Below are 18,136 nucleotides of genomic sequence, written 5' to 3' on the forward strand. Positions count from 1 at the left end.
AGAGCTGCAACGATGCAGGGACTTGGCAGAATCGACACAGGGTCCTTGGAGGGGGTGTCATCCTTCTGGAATTGACGGGAGAGGGCGTCTGGCTTGGTGTTGCGTGATCCAGGCCGGTATGACAGAGTGAAATTAAACCTGGTGAAGAACAGGGCCCAGCGGGACTGCCTGGAGTTCAACCGTTTGGCCGTGCGGATGTACTCCAAGTTCTTATGATCGGTCCAAACGAGAAATGGAATGGTGGACCCCTCCAGCCAGTGACGCCACTCCTCCAAGGCAAGCTTCACAGCCAGCAGCTCACGGTTCCCTATGTCGTAATTGCACTCAGAGGGGGACAACCGACGTGAGAAAAAGGCACAGGGATGGAGCTTCCTATCCTCCGCAGCCCACTGAGAAATCACAGCACCAACTCCCACATCCGAGGCGTCCACCTCCACAATGAATTGCCGGTCCACATCAGGCATCTGGAGGATGGGAGCGGAGGTGAACCTCACCTTGAGGGTACTGAAGGCTTTGTCGGCTGCTGGGGTCCAGGTGAAGGGTTGCTTGGTGCTGGTTAGAGCAGTGAGAGGGGCAGCAACGGTACTGTAGTTCCGGATAAACTTCCTATAGAAGTTAGCAAACCCCAGAAACTGTTGCAGCTTCTTTCTGTTCTCCGGAACTGGCCATGAAGTGACTGCTGATACTTTGGCAGGATCCATTTGGATACTTCCCTCTGCCACTATGTACCCCAGGAAGGCCACTGTCTTGACGTGAAACTCACATTTCTCTGCCTTGGCGTAGAGGGAATTCTCCAGAAGACGATGAAGGACTTGCTGGACATGGCGGGTGTGTTCAGACAGGTTTCTGGAGTAGATTAAGATGTCATCCAGGTAAACGAAGACAAACTTGTTTAACATGTCCCGCAGTACATCATTCACTAGAGCCTGGAACACAGCAGGAGCATTGGTGAGGCCAAAAGGCATAACCAGATACTCGTAGTGGCCTGTTGGTGTATTGAATGCGGTTTTCCATTCATCTCCCTCCCGGATCCGCACTAGGTGGTAAGCGTTTCTGAGATCCAACTTGGTAAAAACAGTGGCTCCCTGGAGCAACTCAAAAGCAGAGGTGAGCAGAGGCAGAGGGTAACGGTTTTTCACTGTGATGTCGTTGAGTCCCCTGTAGTCGATGCAGGGGCGAAGAGATCCGTCCTTCTTCCCCACAAAGAAGAAGCCAGCACCAGCAGGAGATGAAGATGAACGGATTAATCCTGCGGACAGAGAGCCATTGATGTAGTCCTCCATGGACTTTCTTTCAGGAGCAGACAACGAATAAAGACGACCCTTTGGAGGAGCTGTTCCAGGGAGGAGGTCGATGGCACAGTCGTACGGTCGGTGAGGGGGCAGAGATGTGGCTCTTGCTTTGTTAAACACCTCTCTGAGACCATGGTAGCATTCTGGGACATTGGAGAGGTCAGGAGCGGAGTTAGTAGGTACTGGCCGAGGGGGTAGTGCGGCAGCAAGCAGGCAGGTTCGGTGGCAGTCCTCTCCCCACTCCCTGATCACCCCGGTCACCCAGTCGAGCTGAGGGTTGTGCCGGCGGAGCCATGGGTAACCCAGGATGAGGGGTTGGCCTGGAGAGGGGAGCAGGTGAAACTGGATAGTTTCTTGATGGTTTCCGGACAGACCCATCGAGACCGGGGCCGTGACATGAGTGACCGATCCGAGTAAGTGTCCGTCCAGTGCCCGGGCAGGAATAGGAGGTGTCAAACGGAGGTTCTCCAGTCCCAGTTGGCGTGCCAGCTTGATGTCCATTATGTTGGCTTCGGCGCCAGAATCCACCAGAGCAGCCAGGGTGTGAGTTGAGTCAGAGAGGCGGAGGTGAACTTGCAGCAGGGGTTTGCGGTCGGAGGACTGGATGGTCATTGAACTCAACCGGACTCCCCCTATGCCCGGTGAGCTTCGGCCCTTTAAAGGGCAGGTTACCACACGATGTCCATCACCTCCACAATAGAGGCAGAGGTTTGAGGTGAAGCGGCGCTGGCGCTCTGCAGGAGTGAGAGAGGCTCGCCCAATCTCCATAGGCTCAGACTGATCAAGCTGACCTGGGTGAGTGGCAGTAGATGACAGGAGCCCAGTCGGATCTCTCCGAATGCCGGTAGTAGGTGGACCTTGGCGCCCCCTCTCACGACGACGGGTCTGTATCCTTCTGTCGATCCTGACAGTCAGTGCGATGGCTTCATCAAGAGTGGAAGGCAGTTCATGGGAGACCAACTCGTCCTTGATATAGTCAGCCAAACTATGGAAGAACGCGTCCACCAACGATGGTGTGTTCCAAGAACTTCGTCTAGCCAGGGTTCGGAAGTCGATGGAATGGTCTGCGACTGTACGTCTGCCTTGTCGAATACTGAACAGTTCACGAGACGCCTCTGCGGTGGGTGAATCCAGGTCAAACACCTTCAGCATCTCCTCAGCAAACAGGTCGAAGGTTGCACATGCGGGGGTTTGACGTTCGAACTCTGCTGTTCCCCAGAGTCGAGCTCGGCCCGTCAGGTGAGTGATGGCATACCCAACTTTAGCCCCCTCCGTGGCGAAGGTCCTTGGCTGCAAGGAGAACTGAAGTCGGCAGCTAGTCAGGAATGGCCGGACCTGGGTTGAATCGCCGTTGAACCGCTCGGGGTTTCCAATCTTGGGTTCCGGAGCAGCGGCTGCAATGACCGGGGCAGGTAACTCGGGGGCAGGGCTGGTGGGCAGACTGGCTGGGGTAAGGTTGGTGAGGAGTTGAATGATCATGGCGAGTTGTTGTTGCTGCTGCTGGAACTGCTGCTCATGCTCATCGGTTTCCATGTCGGGGAAAGTGTGCGCTGAGTCCAATAATGGTCAGATCGTACTGTCACGGTTCAGACAGACGACCAGAGGACCACAATTGCGTCACACCAGAAAGTTTATTAAACTTAAGGGAAAAGGGAAGTAGGGAGTGAATGAAGGCTCCAGGGGTAACAGGGATCCCGTCCAATGTGCTGGGTCTGTGCCCCCCCCAGTGGCAGCGATGCGTCCTATGAAGCCGGTGGTGGGTGGTCCAGAAGTCCTGGGGGGGGGAGACACAGACACAACAGGGCGGAATGAAACAAGGCAGCAGTACAGTTCAAGGGAAATCCAAAATACGTAGTAGCAAGGCAGAAGGCTGGTCAGAGTTACCGGGATTGAAGAGTAGTCAGGAGTCGTAATGGCAGAAGCAGGTCTGGATCTCCTGAGGCAGAAGAGTATCCAAAAAACAGGCAGGTCCGGGGTCACAAAACCAGGGTGAGCCAGAAGCGCGAGCAAACAGGTTCCGGGTGTGAGCTTTGCAGACGATCTGACACCGGAGAGCTGAAAGACAGGGCCTTAAATACTGGGAGAGGTAGTGGGTAATGCAGCGCAGCTGGCAGAGTAATTAGAGCAGAGCAGAGCAGGGACAGGTGGAGCTAGTTAGGCTGAGTAGAGAGAGTGGTGAGCAGAGTGGAAGAAAATTAAGGTGGTAACCCGGTGGAGTGAGAGGCCCATGACACTATTTATACTGAATTAACCCTCTCTCTCTCTGACTATTTATACTGAATTAACCCTCTCTGACTATTTATACTGTATTAACCCTCTCTCTATCTGACTATTTATACTGAATTAACCCTCTCTCTCTATCTGACTATTTATACTGAATTAACCCTCTCTATCTGACTATTTATACTGTATTAACCCTCTCTCTCTCTGACTATTTATACTGAATTAACCCTCTCTCTCTCTCTGACTATTTATACTGAATTAACCCTCTCTCTATCTGACTATTTATACTGAATTAACCCTCTCTCTCTCTCTGACTATTTATACTGAATTAACCTTCTCTCTCTCTCTGACTATTTATACTGAATTAACCCTCTCTCTCTCTGACTATTTATACTGAATTAACCCTCTCTCTCTCTGACTATTTATACTGAATTAACCCTCTCTCTCTCTGACTATTTATACTGAATTAACCCTCTCTCTCTCTCTCTGACTATTTATACTGAATTAACCCTCTCTCTCTCTCTGACTATTTATACTGAATTAACCCTCTCTGACTATTTATACTGAATTAACCCTCTCTCTCTCTGACTATTTATACTGAATTAACCCTCTCTCTCTCTCTGACTATTTATACTGAATTAACCCTCTCTGACTATTTATACTGTATTAACCCTCTCTCTATCTGACTATTTATACTGAATTAACCCTCTCTCTCTATCTGACTATTTATACTGAATTAACCCTCTCTATCTGACTATTTATACTGTATTAACCCTCTCTCTCTCTGACTATTTATACTGAATTAACCCTCTCTCTCTCTCTGACTATTTATACTGAATTAACCCTCTCTCTATCTGACTATTTATACTGAATTAACCCTCTCTCTCTCTCTGACTATTTATACTGAATTAACCTTCTCTCTCTCTCTGACTATTTATACTGAATTAACCCTCTCTCTCTCTGACTATTTATACTGAATTAACCCTCTCTCTCTCTGACTATTTATACTGAATTAACCCTCTCTCTCTCTGACTATTTATACTGAATTAACCCTCTCTCTCTCTCTCTGACTATTTATACTGAATTAACCCTCTCTCTCTCTCTGACTATTTATACTGAATTAACCCTCTCTGACTATTTATACTGAATTAACCCTCTCTCTCTCTGACTATTTATACTGAATTAACCCTCTCTCTCTCTCTGACTATTTATACTGAATTAACCCTCTCTGACTATTTATACTGAATTAACCCTCTCTCTCTCTGACTATTTATACTGAATTAACCCTCTCTCTCTCTGACTATTTATACTGAATTAACCCTCTCTCTCTCTCTGACTATTTATACTGAATTAACCCTCTCTCTCTCTGACTATTTATACTGAATTAACCCTCTCTGACTATTTATACTGAATTAACCCTCTCTCTCTCTCTCTGACTATTTATACTGAATTAACCATCTGTCTCACAATTCAATTTAAATTTAAGGGCTTTATTGGCATGGGAAACGTATGTTAACATTGCAAAAGCAAGTGAAGTAGATAGTAAACAAAAGTGAAATAAACAATAAATATTAACAGTAAACATTACACTCAGAAGTTTCAAATGAATAAAGACATTTCAAATGTCATTATGTCTATATACAGTGTTGTAACAATGTGCAAATAGTTAAAGTACAAATGGGAAAATAAATCAACATAAATATAGGTTGTATTTACAATGGTGTTTGTTCTTCACTGGTTTCCCTTTTCTTGTGGCAACAGGTCACAAATCTTGCTGCTGTGATGGCGCACTGTGGTTTTTCACCCAGTAGATAAGGGAGTTTATCAAAATTGGATTTGTTTAAGTGGATCGATGTAATCTGACGGAAATACAGTATTTAGTCAGCCACCAAAAAAAAGATGAGAGAGGCCTGTAATTTTCATCATAGGTACACGTCAACTATGAGAGACAAAATGAGGGATAAAAATCCAGAAAATCACATTGTAGGATTTTTAATGAATTTATTTGCAAATTATGGTGGAAAATAAGTATTTGGTCAATAACAAAAGTTTCTCGACACAGGTCAAACGTTTTCTGTAAGTCTTCACAAGGTTTTCACACACTGTTGCTGGTATTTTGGCCCATTCCTCCATGCAGATCTCCTCTAGAGCAGTGATGTTTTGGGGCTGTCGCTGGGCAACACGGACTTTCAACTCCCTCCAAATATTTTCTATGGGGTTGAGATCTGGAGACTGGCTAGGCCACTCCAGGACCTTGAAATGCTTCTTACGAAGCCACTCCTTCGTTGCCCGGGCGGTGTGTTTGGGATCATTGTCATGCTGAAAGACACAGCCACGTTTCATCTTCAATGCCCTTGCTGATGGAAGGAGGTTTTCACTCAAAATCTCACGATACATGGCCCCATTCATTCTTTCCTTTACACGGATCAGTCGTCCTGGTCCCTTTGAAGAAAAACAGCCCCAAAGCATGATGTTTCCATCCCCATGCTTCACAGTAGGTATGGTGTTCTTTGGATGCAACTCAGCATTCTTTGTCCTCCAAACACGACGAGTTGAGTTTTTACCAAAAAGTTATATTTTGATTTCATCTGACCATATGACATTCTCCCAATCCTCTTCTGGATCATCCAAATGCACTCTAGCAAACTTCAGACGGGCCTGGACATGTACTGACTTAAGCAGGGGGACACGTCTGGCACTGCAGGATTTGAGTCCCTGGCGGCGTAGTGTGTTACTGATGGTAGGCTTTGTTACTTTGGTCCCAGCTCTCTGCAGGTCATTCACTAGGTCCCCCCGTGTGGTTCTGGGATTTTTGCTCACTGTTCTTGTGATCATTTTGTCCCCACTGGGTGAGGTCTTGCGTGGAGCCCCAGATCGAGGGAGATTATCAGTGGTCTTGTATGTCTTCCATTTCCTACTAATTGCTCCCTCAGTTGATTTCTTCAAACCAAGCTGCTTACCTATTGCAGATTCAGTCTTCCCAGCCTGGTGCAGGTCTACAATGTTGTTTCTGGTGTCCTTTGACAGCTCTTTGGTCTTGGCCATAGTGGAGTTTGGAGTGTGACTGTTTGAGGTTGTGGACAGGTGTCTTTTATACGGATAACAAGTTCAAACAGGTGCCATTAATACAGGTAACGAGTGGAGGACAGAGGAGCCTTTTAATGAAGAAGTTACAGGTCTGTGAGAGCCAGAAGTCTTGCTTGTTTGTAGGTGACCAAATACTTATTTTCCACCATAATTTGCAAATAAATTCATAAAAAATCATACAATGTGATTTTCTGGAGAAAAAAAATCTCAATTTGTCTGTCATAGTTGACGTGTACCTATGATGAAAATTACAGGACTCTCTCATCTTTTTAAGTGGGAGAACTTGCACAATTAGTGGCTGACTAAATACTTTTTTCCCCCACTGTATTTATGCTGAATTAACCCTCTCTCTCTCTGACTATTTATGTTGAATTAACCCTCTCTGACTATTTTTACTGAATTAACCTTTTCTCTATGACTATTTATACTGAATTAACCCTCTCTCTCTATCTGACTATTTATACTGAATTAACCCTCTCTCTCTCTGACTATTTATACTGAATTAACCCTCTCTCTCTCTGACTATTTATACTGAATTAACCCTCTCTCTCTCTGACTATTTATACTGAATTAACCCTCTCTCTCTCTGACTATTTATACTGAATTAACCATCTCTCTCTCTGACTATTTATACTGAATTAACCCTCTCTCTCTCTCTGACTATTTATACTGAATTAACCCTCTCTCTCTGACTATTTATACTGAATTAACCCTCTCTCTCTCTGACTATTTATACTGAATTAACCCTCTCTCTCTGACTATTTATGCTGAATTAACCCTCTCTCTCTCTCTCTGACTATTTATACAGAATTAACCCTCTCTCTCTGACTATTTATACTGAATTAACCCTCTCTCTCTCTGACTATTTATACTGAATTAACCCTCTCTCTCTCTCTCTGACTATTTATACTGAATTAACCCTCTCTCTCTGACTATTTATACTGAATTAACCCTCTCTCTCTCTGACTATTTATACTGAATTAACCCTCTCTCTCTCTCTGACTATTTATACTGAATTAACCCTCTCTCTCTCTCTCTGACTATTTATACTGAATTAACCCTCTCTCTCTCTGACTATTTATACTGAATTAACCCTCTCTCTCTGACTATTTATACTGAATTAACCCTCTCTCTCTCTCTCTCTCTGACTATTTATACTGAATTAACCCTCTCTCTCTCTCTGACTATTTATACTGAATTAACCCTCTCTCTCTCTATCTGACTATTTATACTGAATTAACCCTCTCTCTCTCAATCTGACTATTTATACTGAATTAACCCTCTCTCTCTCTGACTATTTATACTGAATTAACCCTCTCTCTATCTGACTATTTATACTGAATTAACCCTCTCTCTCTCTGACTATTTATACTGAATTAACCCTCTCTCTCTCTCTGACTATTTATACTGAATTAACCCTCTCTCTCTCTGACTATTTATACTGAATTAACCCTCTCTCTCTCTGACTATTTATACTGAATTAACCCTCTCTCTATCTGACTATTTATACTGAATTAACCCTCTCTCTCTCTATCTGACTATTTATACTGAATTAACCCTCTCTCTCTCTGACTATTTATACTGAATTAACCCTCTCTCTATCTGACTATTTATACTGAATTAACCCTCTCTCTATCTGACTATTTATACTGAATTAACCCTCTCTCTCTCTCTGACTATTTATACTGAATTAACCCTCTCTCTCTCTATCTGACTATTTATACTGAATTAACCCTCTCTCTCTCTGACTATTTATACTGAATTAACCCTCTCTCTCTGACTATTTATACTGAATTAACCCTCTCTCTCTCTGACTATTTATACTGAATTAACCCTCTCTCTCTCTCTGACTATTTATACTGAATTAACCCTCTCTCTCTCTCTCTGACTATTTATACTGAATTAACCCTCTCTCTCTCTGACTATTTATACTGAATTAACCCTCTCTCTCTGACTATTTATACTGAATTAACCCTCTCTCTCTCTCTCTCTCTGACTATTTATACTGAATTAACCCTCTCTCTCTCTGACTATTTATACTGAATTAACCCTCTCTATCTGACTATTTATACTGAATTAACCCTCTCTCTCTGACTATTTATACTGAATTAACCCTCTCTCTCTCTCTCTGACTATTTATACTGAATTAACCCTCTCTCTCTATCTGACTATTTATACTGTATTAACCATCTCTCTCTCTCTGACTATTTATACTGAATTAACCCTCTCTCTTTCTGACTATTTATACTGAATTAACCCTCTCTGACTATTTATACTGAATTAACCCTCTCTCTCTCTGACTATTTATACTGAATTAACCATCTCTCTCTCTCTGACTATTTATACTGAATTAACCCTCTCTCTCTCTGACTATTTATACTGAATTAACCCTCTCTGACTATTTATACTGAATTAACCCTCTCTCTCTCTCTGACTATTTATACTGAATTAACCCTCTCTCTCTGACTATTTATACTGAATTAACCATCTCTCTCTCTCTGACTATTTATACTGAATTAACCCTCTCTCTATCTGACTATTTATACTGAATTAACCCTCTCTGACTATTTATACTGAATTAACCCTCTCTCTCTCTCTGACTATTTATACTGAATTAACCCTCTCTCTCTGACTATTTATACTGAATTAACCATCTCTCTCTCTCTGACTATTTATACTGAATTAACCCTCTCTCTCTCTCTGACTATTTATACTGAATTAACCCTCTCTCTCTCTCTGACTATTTATACTGAATTAACCCTCTCTCTCTCTGACTATTTATACTGAATTAACCCACTCTCTCTCTGACTATTTATACTGAATTAACCCTCTCTCTCTCTCTGACTATTTATACTGAATTAACCCTCTCTCTCTGACTATTTATACTGAATTAACCATCTCTCTCTCTCTGACTATTTATACTGAATTAACCCTCTCTCTATCTGACTATTTATACTGAATTAACCCTCTCTGACTATTTATACTGAATTAACCCTCTCTCTCTCTCTGACTATTTATACTGAATTAACCCTCTCTCTCTGACTATTTATACTGAATTAACCATCTCTCTCTCTCTGACTATTTATACTGAATTAACCCTCTCTCTCTCTCTGACTATTTATACTGAATTAACCCTCTCTCTCTCTGACTATTTATACTGAATTAACCCTCTCTCTCTCTCTGACTATTTATACTGAATTAACCATCTCTCTCTCTCTGACTATTTATACTGAATTAACCCTCTCTCTCTCTCTGACTATTTATACTGAATTAACCCTCTCTCTCTGACTATTTATACTGAATTAACCATCTCTCTCTCTCTGACTATTTATACTGAATTAACCCTCTCTCTATCTGACTATTTATACTGAATTAACCCTCTCTGACTATTTATACTGAATTAACCCTCTCTCTCTCTCTGACTATTTATACTGAATTAACCCTCTCTCTCTGACTATTTATACTGAATTAACCATCTCTCTCTCTCTGACTATTTATACTGAATTAACCCTCTCTCTCTCTCTGACTATTTATACTGAATTAACCCTCTCTCTCTCTGACTATTTATACTGAATTAACCCTCTCTCTCTCTCTGACTATTTATACTGAATTAACCATCTCTCTCTCTCTGACTATTTATACTGAATTAACCCTCTCTCTCTCTCTGACTATTTATACTGAATTAACCCTCTCTCTCTGACTATTTATACTGAATTAACCATCTCTCTCTCTCTGACTATTTATACTGAATTAACCCTCTCTCTATCTGACTATTTATACTGAATTAACCCTCTCTGACTATTTATACTGAATTAACCCTCTCTGACTATTTATACTGAATTAACCCTCTCTCTCTCTCTGACTATTTATGCTGAATTAACCCTCTCTCTCTCTCTGACTATTTATACTGAATTAACCCTCTCTCTATCTGACTATTTATACTGAATTAACCCTCTCTCTCTCTGACTATTTATACTGAATTAACCCTCTCTCTATCTGACTATTTATACTGAATTAACCCTCTCTCTCTCTGACTATTTATACTGAATTAACCCTCTCTCTATCTGACTATTTATACTGAATTAACCCTCTCTCTCTCTCTGACTATTTATACTGAATTAACCCTCTCACTCTCTGACTATTTATACTGAATTAACCCTCTCTCTCTGACTATTTATACTGAATTAACCCTCTCTCTCTCTCTGACTATTTATACTGAATTAACCCTCTCTCTCTCTGACTATTTATACTGAATTAACCCTCTCTCTCTGACTATTTATACTGAATTAACCCTCTCTCTCTGACTATTTATACTGAATTAACCCTCTCTCTCTCTGACTATTTATACTGAATTAACCCTCTCTCTCTCTCTGACTATTTATACTGAATTAACCCTCTCTCTCTCTCTCTGACTATTTATACTGAATTAACCCTCTCTCTCTGACTATTTATACTGAATTAACCCTCTCTCTCTCTCTGACTATTTATACTGAATTAACCCTCTCTGACTATTTATACTGAATTAACCCTCTCTCTCTCTGACTATTTATACTGAATTAACCCTCTCTCTCTCTGACTATTTATACTGAATTAACCCTCTCTCTCTCTCTGACTATTTATACTGAATTAACCCTCTCTCTCTCTGACTATTTATACTGAATTAACCATCTCTCTCTCTGACTATTTATACTGAATTAACCCTCTCTCTCTCTCTCTGACTATTTATACTGAATTAACCATCTGTCTCACAATTCAATTTAAATTTAAGGGCTTTATTGGCATGGGAAACGTATGTTAACATTGCAAAAGCAAGTGAAGTAGATAGTAAACAAAAGTGAAATAAACAATAAATATTAACAGTAAACATTACACTCAGAAGTTTCAAATGAATAAAGACATTTCAAATGTCATTATGTCTATATACAGTGTTGTAACAATGTGCAAATAGTTAAAGTACAAATGGGAAAATAAATCAACATAAATATAGGTTGTATTTACAATGGTGTTTGTTCTTCACTGGTTTCCCTTTTCTTGTGGCAACAGGTCACAAATCTTGCTGCTGTGATGGCGCACTGTGGTTTTTCACCCAGTAGATAAGGGAGTTTATCAAAATTGGATTTGTTTAAGTGGATCGATGTAATCTGACGGAAATACAGTATTTAGTCAGCCACCAAAAAAAAGATGAGAGAGGCCTGTAATTTTCATCATAGGTACACGTCAACTATGAGAGACAAAATGAGGGATAAAAATCCAGAAAATCACATTGTAGGATTTTTAATGAATTTATTTGCAAATTATGGTGGAAAATAAGTATTTGGTCAATAACAAAAGTTTCTCGACACAGGTCAAACGTTTTCTGTAAGTCTTCACAAGGTTTTCACACACTGTTGCTGGTATTTTGGCCCATTCCTCCATGCAGATCTCCTCTAGAGCAGTGATGTTTTGGGGCTGTCGCTGGGCAACACGGACTTTCAACTCCCTCCAAATATTTTCTATGGGGTTGAGATCTGGAGACTGGCTAGGCCACTCCAGGACCTTGAAATGCTTCTTACGAAGCCACTCCTTCGTTGCCCGGGCGGTGTGTTTGGGATCATTGTCATGCTGAAAGACACAGCCACGTTTCATCTTCAATGCCCTTGCTGATGGAAGGAGGTTTTCACTCAAAATCTCACGATACATGGCCCCATTCATTCTTTCCTTTACACGGATCAGTCGTCCTGGTCCCTTTGAAGAAAAACAGCCCCAAAGCATGATGTTTCCATCCCCATGCTTCACAGTAGGTATGGTGTTCTTTGGATGCAACTCAGCATTCTTTGTCCTCCAAACACGACGAGTTGAGTTTTTACCAAAAAGTTATATTTTGATTTCATCTGACCATATGACATTCTCCCAATCCTCTTCTGGATCATCCAAATGCACTCTAGCAAACTTCAGACGGGCCTGGACATGTACTGACTTAAGCAGGGGGACACGTCTGGCACTGCAGGATTTGAGTCCCTGGCGGCGTAGTGTGTTACTGATGGTAGGCTTTGTTACTTTGGTCCCAGCTCTCTGCAGGTCATTCACTAGGTCCCCCCGTGTGGTTCTGGGATTTTTGCTCACTGTTCTTGTGATCATTTTGTCCCCACTGGGTGAGGTCTTGCGTGGAGCCCCAGATCGAGGGAGATTATCAGTGGTCTTGTATGTCTTCCATTTCCTACTAATTGCTCCCTCAGTTGATTTCTTCAAACCAAGCTGCTTACCTATTGCAGATTCAGTCTTCCCAGCCTGGTGCAGGTCTACAATGTTGTTTCTGGTGTCCTTTGACAGCTCTTTGGTCTTGGCCATAGTGGAGTTTGGAGTGTGACTGTTTGAGGTTGTGGACAGGTGTCTTTTATACGGATAACAAGTTCAAACAGGTGCCATTAATACAGGTAACGAGTGGAGGACAGAGGAGCCTTTTAATGAAGAAGTTACAGGTCTGTGAGAGCCAGAAGTCTTGCTTGTTTGTAGGTGACCAAATACTTATTTTCCACCATAATTTGCAAATAAATTCATAAAAAATCATACAATGTGATTTTCTTGAGAAAAAAAATCTCAATTTGTCTGTCACAGTTGACGTGTACCTATGATGAAAATTACAGGACTCTCTCATCTTTTTAAGTGGGAGAACTTGCACAATTAGTGGCTGACTAAATACTTTTTTCCCCCACTGTATTTATGCTGAATTAACCCTCTCTCTCTCTGACTATTTTTACTGAATTAACCGTTTCTCTATGACTATTTATACTGAATTAACCCTCTCTCTCTCTGACTATTTTTACTGAATTAACCGTTTCTCTATGACTATTTATACTGAATTAACCCTCTCTCTCTGACTATTTATGCTGAATTAACCCTCTCTCTCTCTGACTATTTATACTGAATTAACCCTCTCTCTCTCTGACTATTTATACTGAATTAACCCTCTCTCTATCTGACTATTTATACTGAATTAACCCTCTCTCTCTCTGACTATTTATACTGAATTAACCCTCTCTCTCTGACTATTTATACTGAATTAACCCTCTCTCTCTCTGACTATTTATGCTGAATTAACCCTCTCTCTCTCTCTGACTATTTATACTGAATTAACCCTCTCTCTCTGACTATTTATACTGAATTAACCCTCTCTCTCTCTGACTATTTATACTGAATTAACCCTCTCTCTCTCTCTGACTATTTATACTGAATTAACCCTCTCTCTCTCTGACTATTTATGCTGAATTAACCCTCTCTCTCTCTGACTATTTATACTGAATTAACCCTCTCTCTATCTGACTATTTATACTGAATTAACCCTCTCTCTCTCTGACTATTTATACTGAATTAACCCTCTCTCTCTCTGACTATTTATACTGAATTAACCCTCTCTCTCTGACTATTTATGCTGAATTAACCCTCTCTCTCTCTCTGACTATTTATACTGAATTAACCCTCTCTCTCTCTGACTATTTATACTGAATTAACCCTCTCTCTCTCTGACTATTTATACTGAATTAACCCTCTCTCTGTCTCTGACTATTTATACTGAATTAACCCTCTCTCTCTGTCTCTGACTATTTATACTGAATTAACCCTCTCTCTCTGACTATTTATGCTGAATTAACCCTCTCTCTCTCTGACTATTTATACTGAATTAACCCTCTCTCTCTGACTATTTATACTGAATTAACCCTCTCTCTCTGACTATTTATGCTGAATTAACCCTCTCTCTCTCTGACTATTTATACTGAATTAACCCTCTCTCTCTGACTATTTATACTGAATTAACCCTCTCTCTCTGACTATTTATGCTGAATTAACCCTCTCTCTCTCTCTGACTATTTATACTGAATTAACCCTCTCTCTATCTGACTATTTATACTGAATTAACCCTCTCTCTCTCTCTGACTATTTATACTGTATTAACCCTCTCTCTCTCTCTGACTATTTATACTGAATTAACCCTCTCTCTCTCTCTGACTATTTATACTGAATTAACCCTCTCTCTCTGACTATTTATACTGAATTAACCCTCTCTCTCTCTCTGACTATTTATACTGAATTAACCATCTCTCTCTCTGACTATTTATACTGAATTAACCCTCTCTCTATCTGACTATTTATACTGAATTAACCCTCTCTCTCTCTCTGACTATTTATACTGAATTAACCCTCTCTCTCTCTCTCTGACTATTTATACTGAATTAACCCTCTCTCTCTGACTATTTATACTGAATTAACCCTCTCTCTCTCTCTGACTATTTATACTGAATTAACCCTCTCTCTCTCTCTGACTATTTATACTGAATTAACCCTCTCTCTCTCTCTCTGACTATTTATACTGAATTAACCCTCTCTCTCTGACTATTTATACTGAATTAACCCTCTCTCTCTCTGACTATTTATACTGAATTAACCCTCTCTCTCTCTCTGACTATTTATACTGAATTAACCCTCTCTCTCTCTCTGACTATTTATACTGTATTAACCCTCTCTCTCTCTGACTATTTATACTGAATTAACCCTCTCTCTCTCTCTGACTATTTATACTGAATTAACCCTCTCTCTCTCTATTTATACTGAATTAACCCTCTCTCTCTCTGACTATTTATACTGAATTAACCCTCTCTCTATCTGACTATTTATACTAAATTAACCCTCTCTCTATCTATTTATACTGAATTAACCCTCTCTCTCTCTGACTATTTATACTGAATTAACCCTCTCTCTCTCTGACTATTTATACTGAATTAACCCTCTCTCTCTCTCTTACCTGCTTGTGTACGTGTCTGTGTGTAGGTGATCTGGAGGGCAAGGTGGACTCGTGCCAGGGGGATTCTGGAGGTCCTCTGGTGTGTCAGGACTCTCTAGGTGTCTCCTACCTCTGGGGTATCGTCTCCTGGGGGGAGAATTGTGGGAAGGCCAGGTACCCTGGAGTGTACACTAAAGTAGCACACTACTTTGAGTGGATCCGCACTCACACTGGCTGGGCTGCTATCACTAAATACAACCTGTGATGTTGATATAGACCAGTAGGGTATTTCACGTGTTACTGTTACTGCTGCTTTTCTGTTGTCCCATTCTAAATCAGAACCCTGATTAGAGGGGAATCACCCACCTGGTGTCCCAGGTCTAAATCAGTCCCTGATTAAAGGGGAATCACCCACCTGGTGTCCCAGGTCTAAATCAGTCCCTGACTAGAGGGGAATCACCCACCTGGTGTCCCAGGTCTAAACCAGTCCCTGATTAGAGGGGAATCACCCACCTGGTGTCCCAGGTCTAAATCAGTCCCTGATTAGAGGGGAATCACCCACCTGGTGTCCCAGGTCTAAATCAGTCCCTGGTTAGAGGGGAATCACCCACCTGGTGTCCCAGGTCTAAACCAGTCCCTAATTAAAGGGGAATCACCCACCTGGGTGTCCCAGGTCTAAATCAGTCCCTGGTTAAAGAGGAACAATGAAAACAAGTAGTTGAACTGGCTTCCAGGTCCAGAGATTAGTCATATAGCCTATTCATACATAATAAATAGTAATAAACCATTATTACAATGTTATAAGTTGCTTATGCTGGATGATGTCAATAAAGAACTTGAGAGCCCAGTTGTTTGGTCCTGTTATTTTATTTATTGATTTGATGTTTAATGTTTTATTTTTAGTAAAGGGTTTATGGTATAGTTTTCCTGCATATATGAACTGTCCCTTTAAAAGCTCTCTCTCATTCTCTTACTCTCTCACACACAAACACACACACAGTATAACCCTAACCCTAACCCTAGTATAACCCTAACACTAACCCTAGTATAACACTAATCCCAGGTCTAACCCTAACCCTAACCCTAACCCTAACCCTAACCCTAACCCTAACCCTAGTATAACCCTAACCCTAACCCTAGTATAACCCTAACCCTAGTCTAACCCTAACCCTAACCCTAGTATAACCCTAACCCTAGTATAACCCTAACCCTAGTATAACCCTAACCCTAACCCTAGTATAACCCTAACCCTAGTATAACCCTAACCATAGTATAACCCTAACCCTAGTATAACCATAACCCTAACCCTAGTATAACCCTAACCCTAGTATAACCCTAACCCTAACCCTAGTATAACCCTAACCCTAGTATAACCCTAACCCTAGTATAACCCAACCCTAGTATAACCCTAACCCTAGTATAACACTAACCCTAGTATAACCCTAACCCTAACCCTAGTATAACCCTAACCCTAACCCTAGTATAACCCTAACCCTAGTATAACCCTAACCCTAGTATAACCCTAACCCTAGTATAACCCTAACCCTAGTCTAACCCTTACCCTAGTATAACCCTAACCCTAACCCTAACCCTAGTATAACCCTAACCCTAGTATAACCCTAACCCTAGTATAACCCTAACCCTAACCTTAGTATAACCCTAACCCTAGTCTAAACCTAACCCTAACCCTAACCCTAGTATAACCCTAACCCTAGTATAACCCTAACCCTAGTATAGCCCTAACCCTAGTATAACCCTAACCCTAGTATAACCCTAACCCTAACCCTAGTATAACCCTAACCCTAGTATAACCCTAACCATAACCCTAGTATAACCCTAATCGTAGTATAACCCTAACCCTAGTATAACCCTAACCCTAGTATAACCCTAACCCTAACACTAGTATAACCCTAACCCTAACCCTAGTATAACCCTAACCCTAACCCTAACCCTAGTATAACCCTAACCCTAGTATAACCCTAACCCTAGTATAACCCTAACCCTAACCCTAGTATAACCCTAACCCTAGTATAACCCTAACCCTAGTATAACCCTAACCCTAACCCTAGTATAACCCTAATCCTAGTATAACCCTAACCCTAGTATAACCCTAACCCTAGTATAACCCTAACCCTAGTATAACCCTAACCCTAGTCTAACCCTAACCCTAACCCTAGTATAACCCTAACCCTCGTATAACCCTAACCCTAGTATAACCCTAACCCTAGTATAACCCTAACCCTAGTATAACCCTAACCCTAGTATAACCCTAACCCTAGTATAACCCTAACCCTAACCCTAGTATAACCCTAACCCTAACCCTAGCCCTAACCCTAGTCTAACCCTAACGCTAGTATAACCCTAACCCTAACCCTAGTATAACCCTAATCCTAGTATAACCCTAACCCTAGTATAACCCTAACCCTAGTATAACCCTAACCCTAGTATAACCCTAACCCTAACCCTAGTATAACCCTAACCCTAACCCCTAACCCTAGTCTAACCCTAACCCTAGTATAACCCTAACCCTAACCCTAGTCTAACCCTAACCCTAACCCTGGTATAACCCTAACCATAGTATAACCCTAACCCTAGTTTAACTCTAACCCTAACCCTAGTATAACCCTAACCCTAGTATAACCCTAACCCTAACCCTAACCCTAGTATAACCCTAACCCTAGTATAACCCTAACCCTAGTCTAACCCTAACCCTAACCCTAACCCTAACCCTAACCTAACCCTAACCCTAACCCTAACCCTAACCCTAACCCTAACCCTA

The 18,136-nt window shown here is 41.4% G+C and overlaps 1 protein-coding gene across 4 annotated transcripts in view; it reads left to right on the forward strand.

Moving 5' to 3' along the window:
* The window catches only part of LOC311116654 (complement factor I-like), a 39,318-nt gene extending 23,114 nt beyond the window's left edge, over positions 1–16,204 (forward strand). Inside the window, exons 6-7 of one of the 4 annotated variants that reach the window (XM_084191709.1) lie at positions 15,405–15,980; positions 16,031–16,204. In XM_084191709.1, the coding sequence (XP_084047835.1) occupies positions 15,405–15,622 (218 nt within the window). In that variant the 3' untranslated portion in view covers positions 15,623–15,980; positions 16,031–16,204. The remainder of the gene's footprint in view (positions 1–15,404; positions 15,981–16,030) is intronic. The other 3 variants (XM_084191708.1, XM_084191710.1, XM_084191711.1) reach the window with 3 other exon arrangements.
* The last annotated feature ends 1,932 nt before the right edge of the window (positions 16,205–18,136 follow it).

Source organism: Coregonus lavaretus (genome assembly GCF_964263955.1).
Source record: "Coregonus lavaretus genome assembly, contig: HAP1_SCAFFOLD_2218, whole genome shotgun sequence".
Taxonomy (NCBI): domain Eukaryota; kingdom Metazoa; phylum Chordata; class Actinopteri; order Salmoniformes; family Salmonidae; genus Coregonus; species Coregonus lavaretus.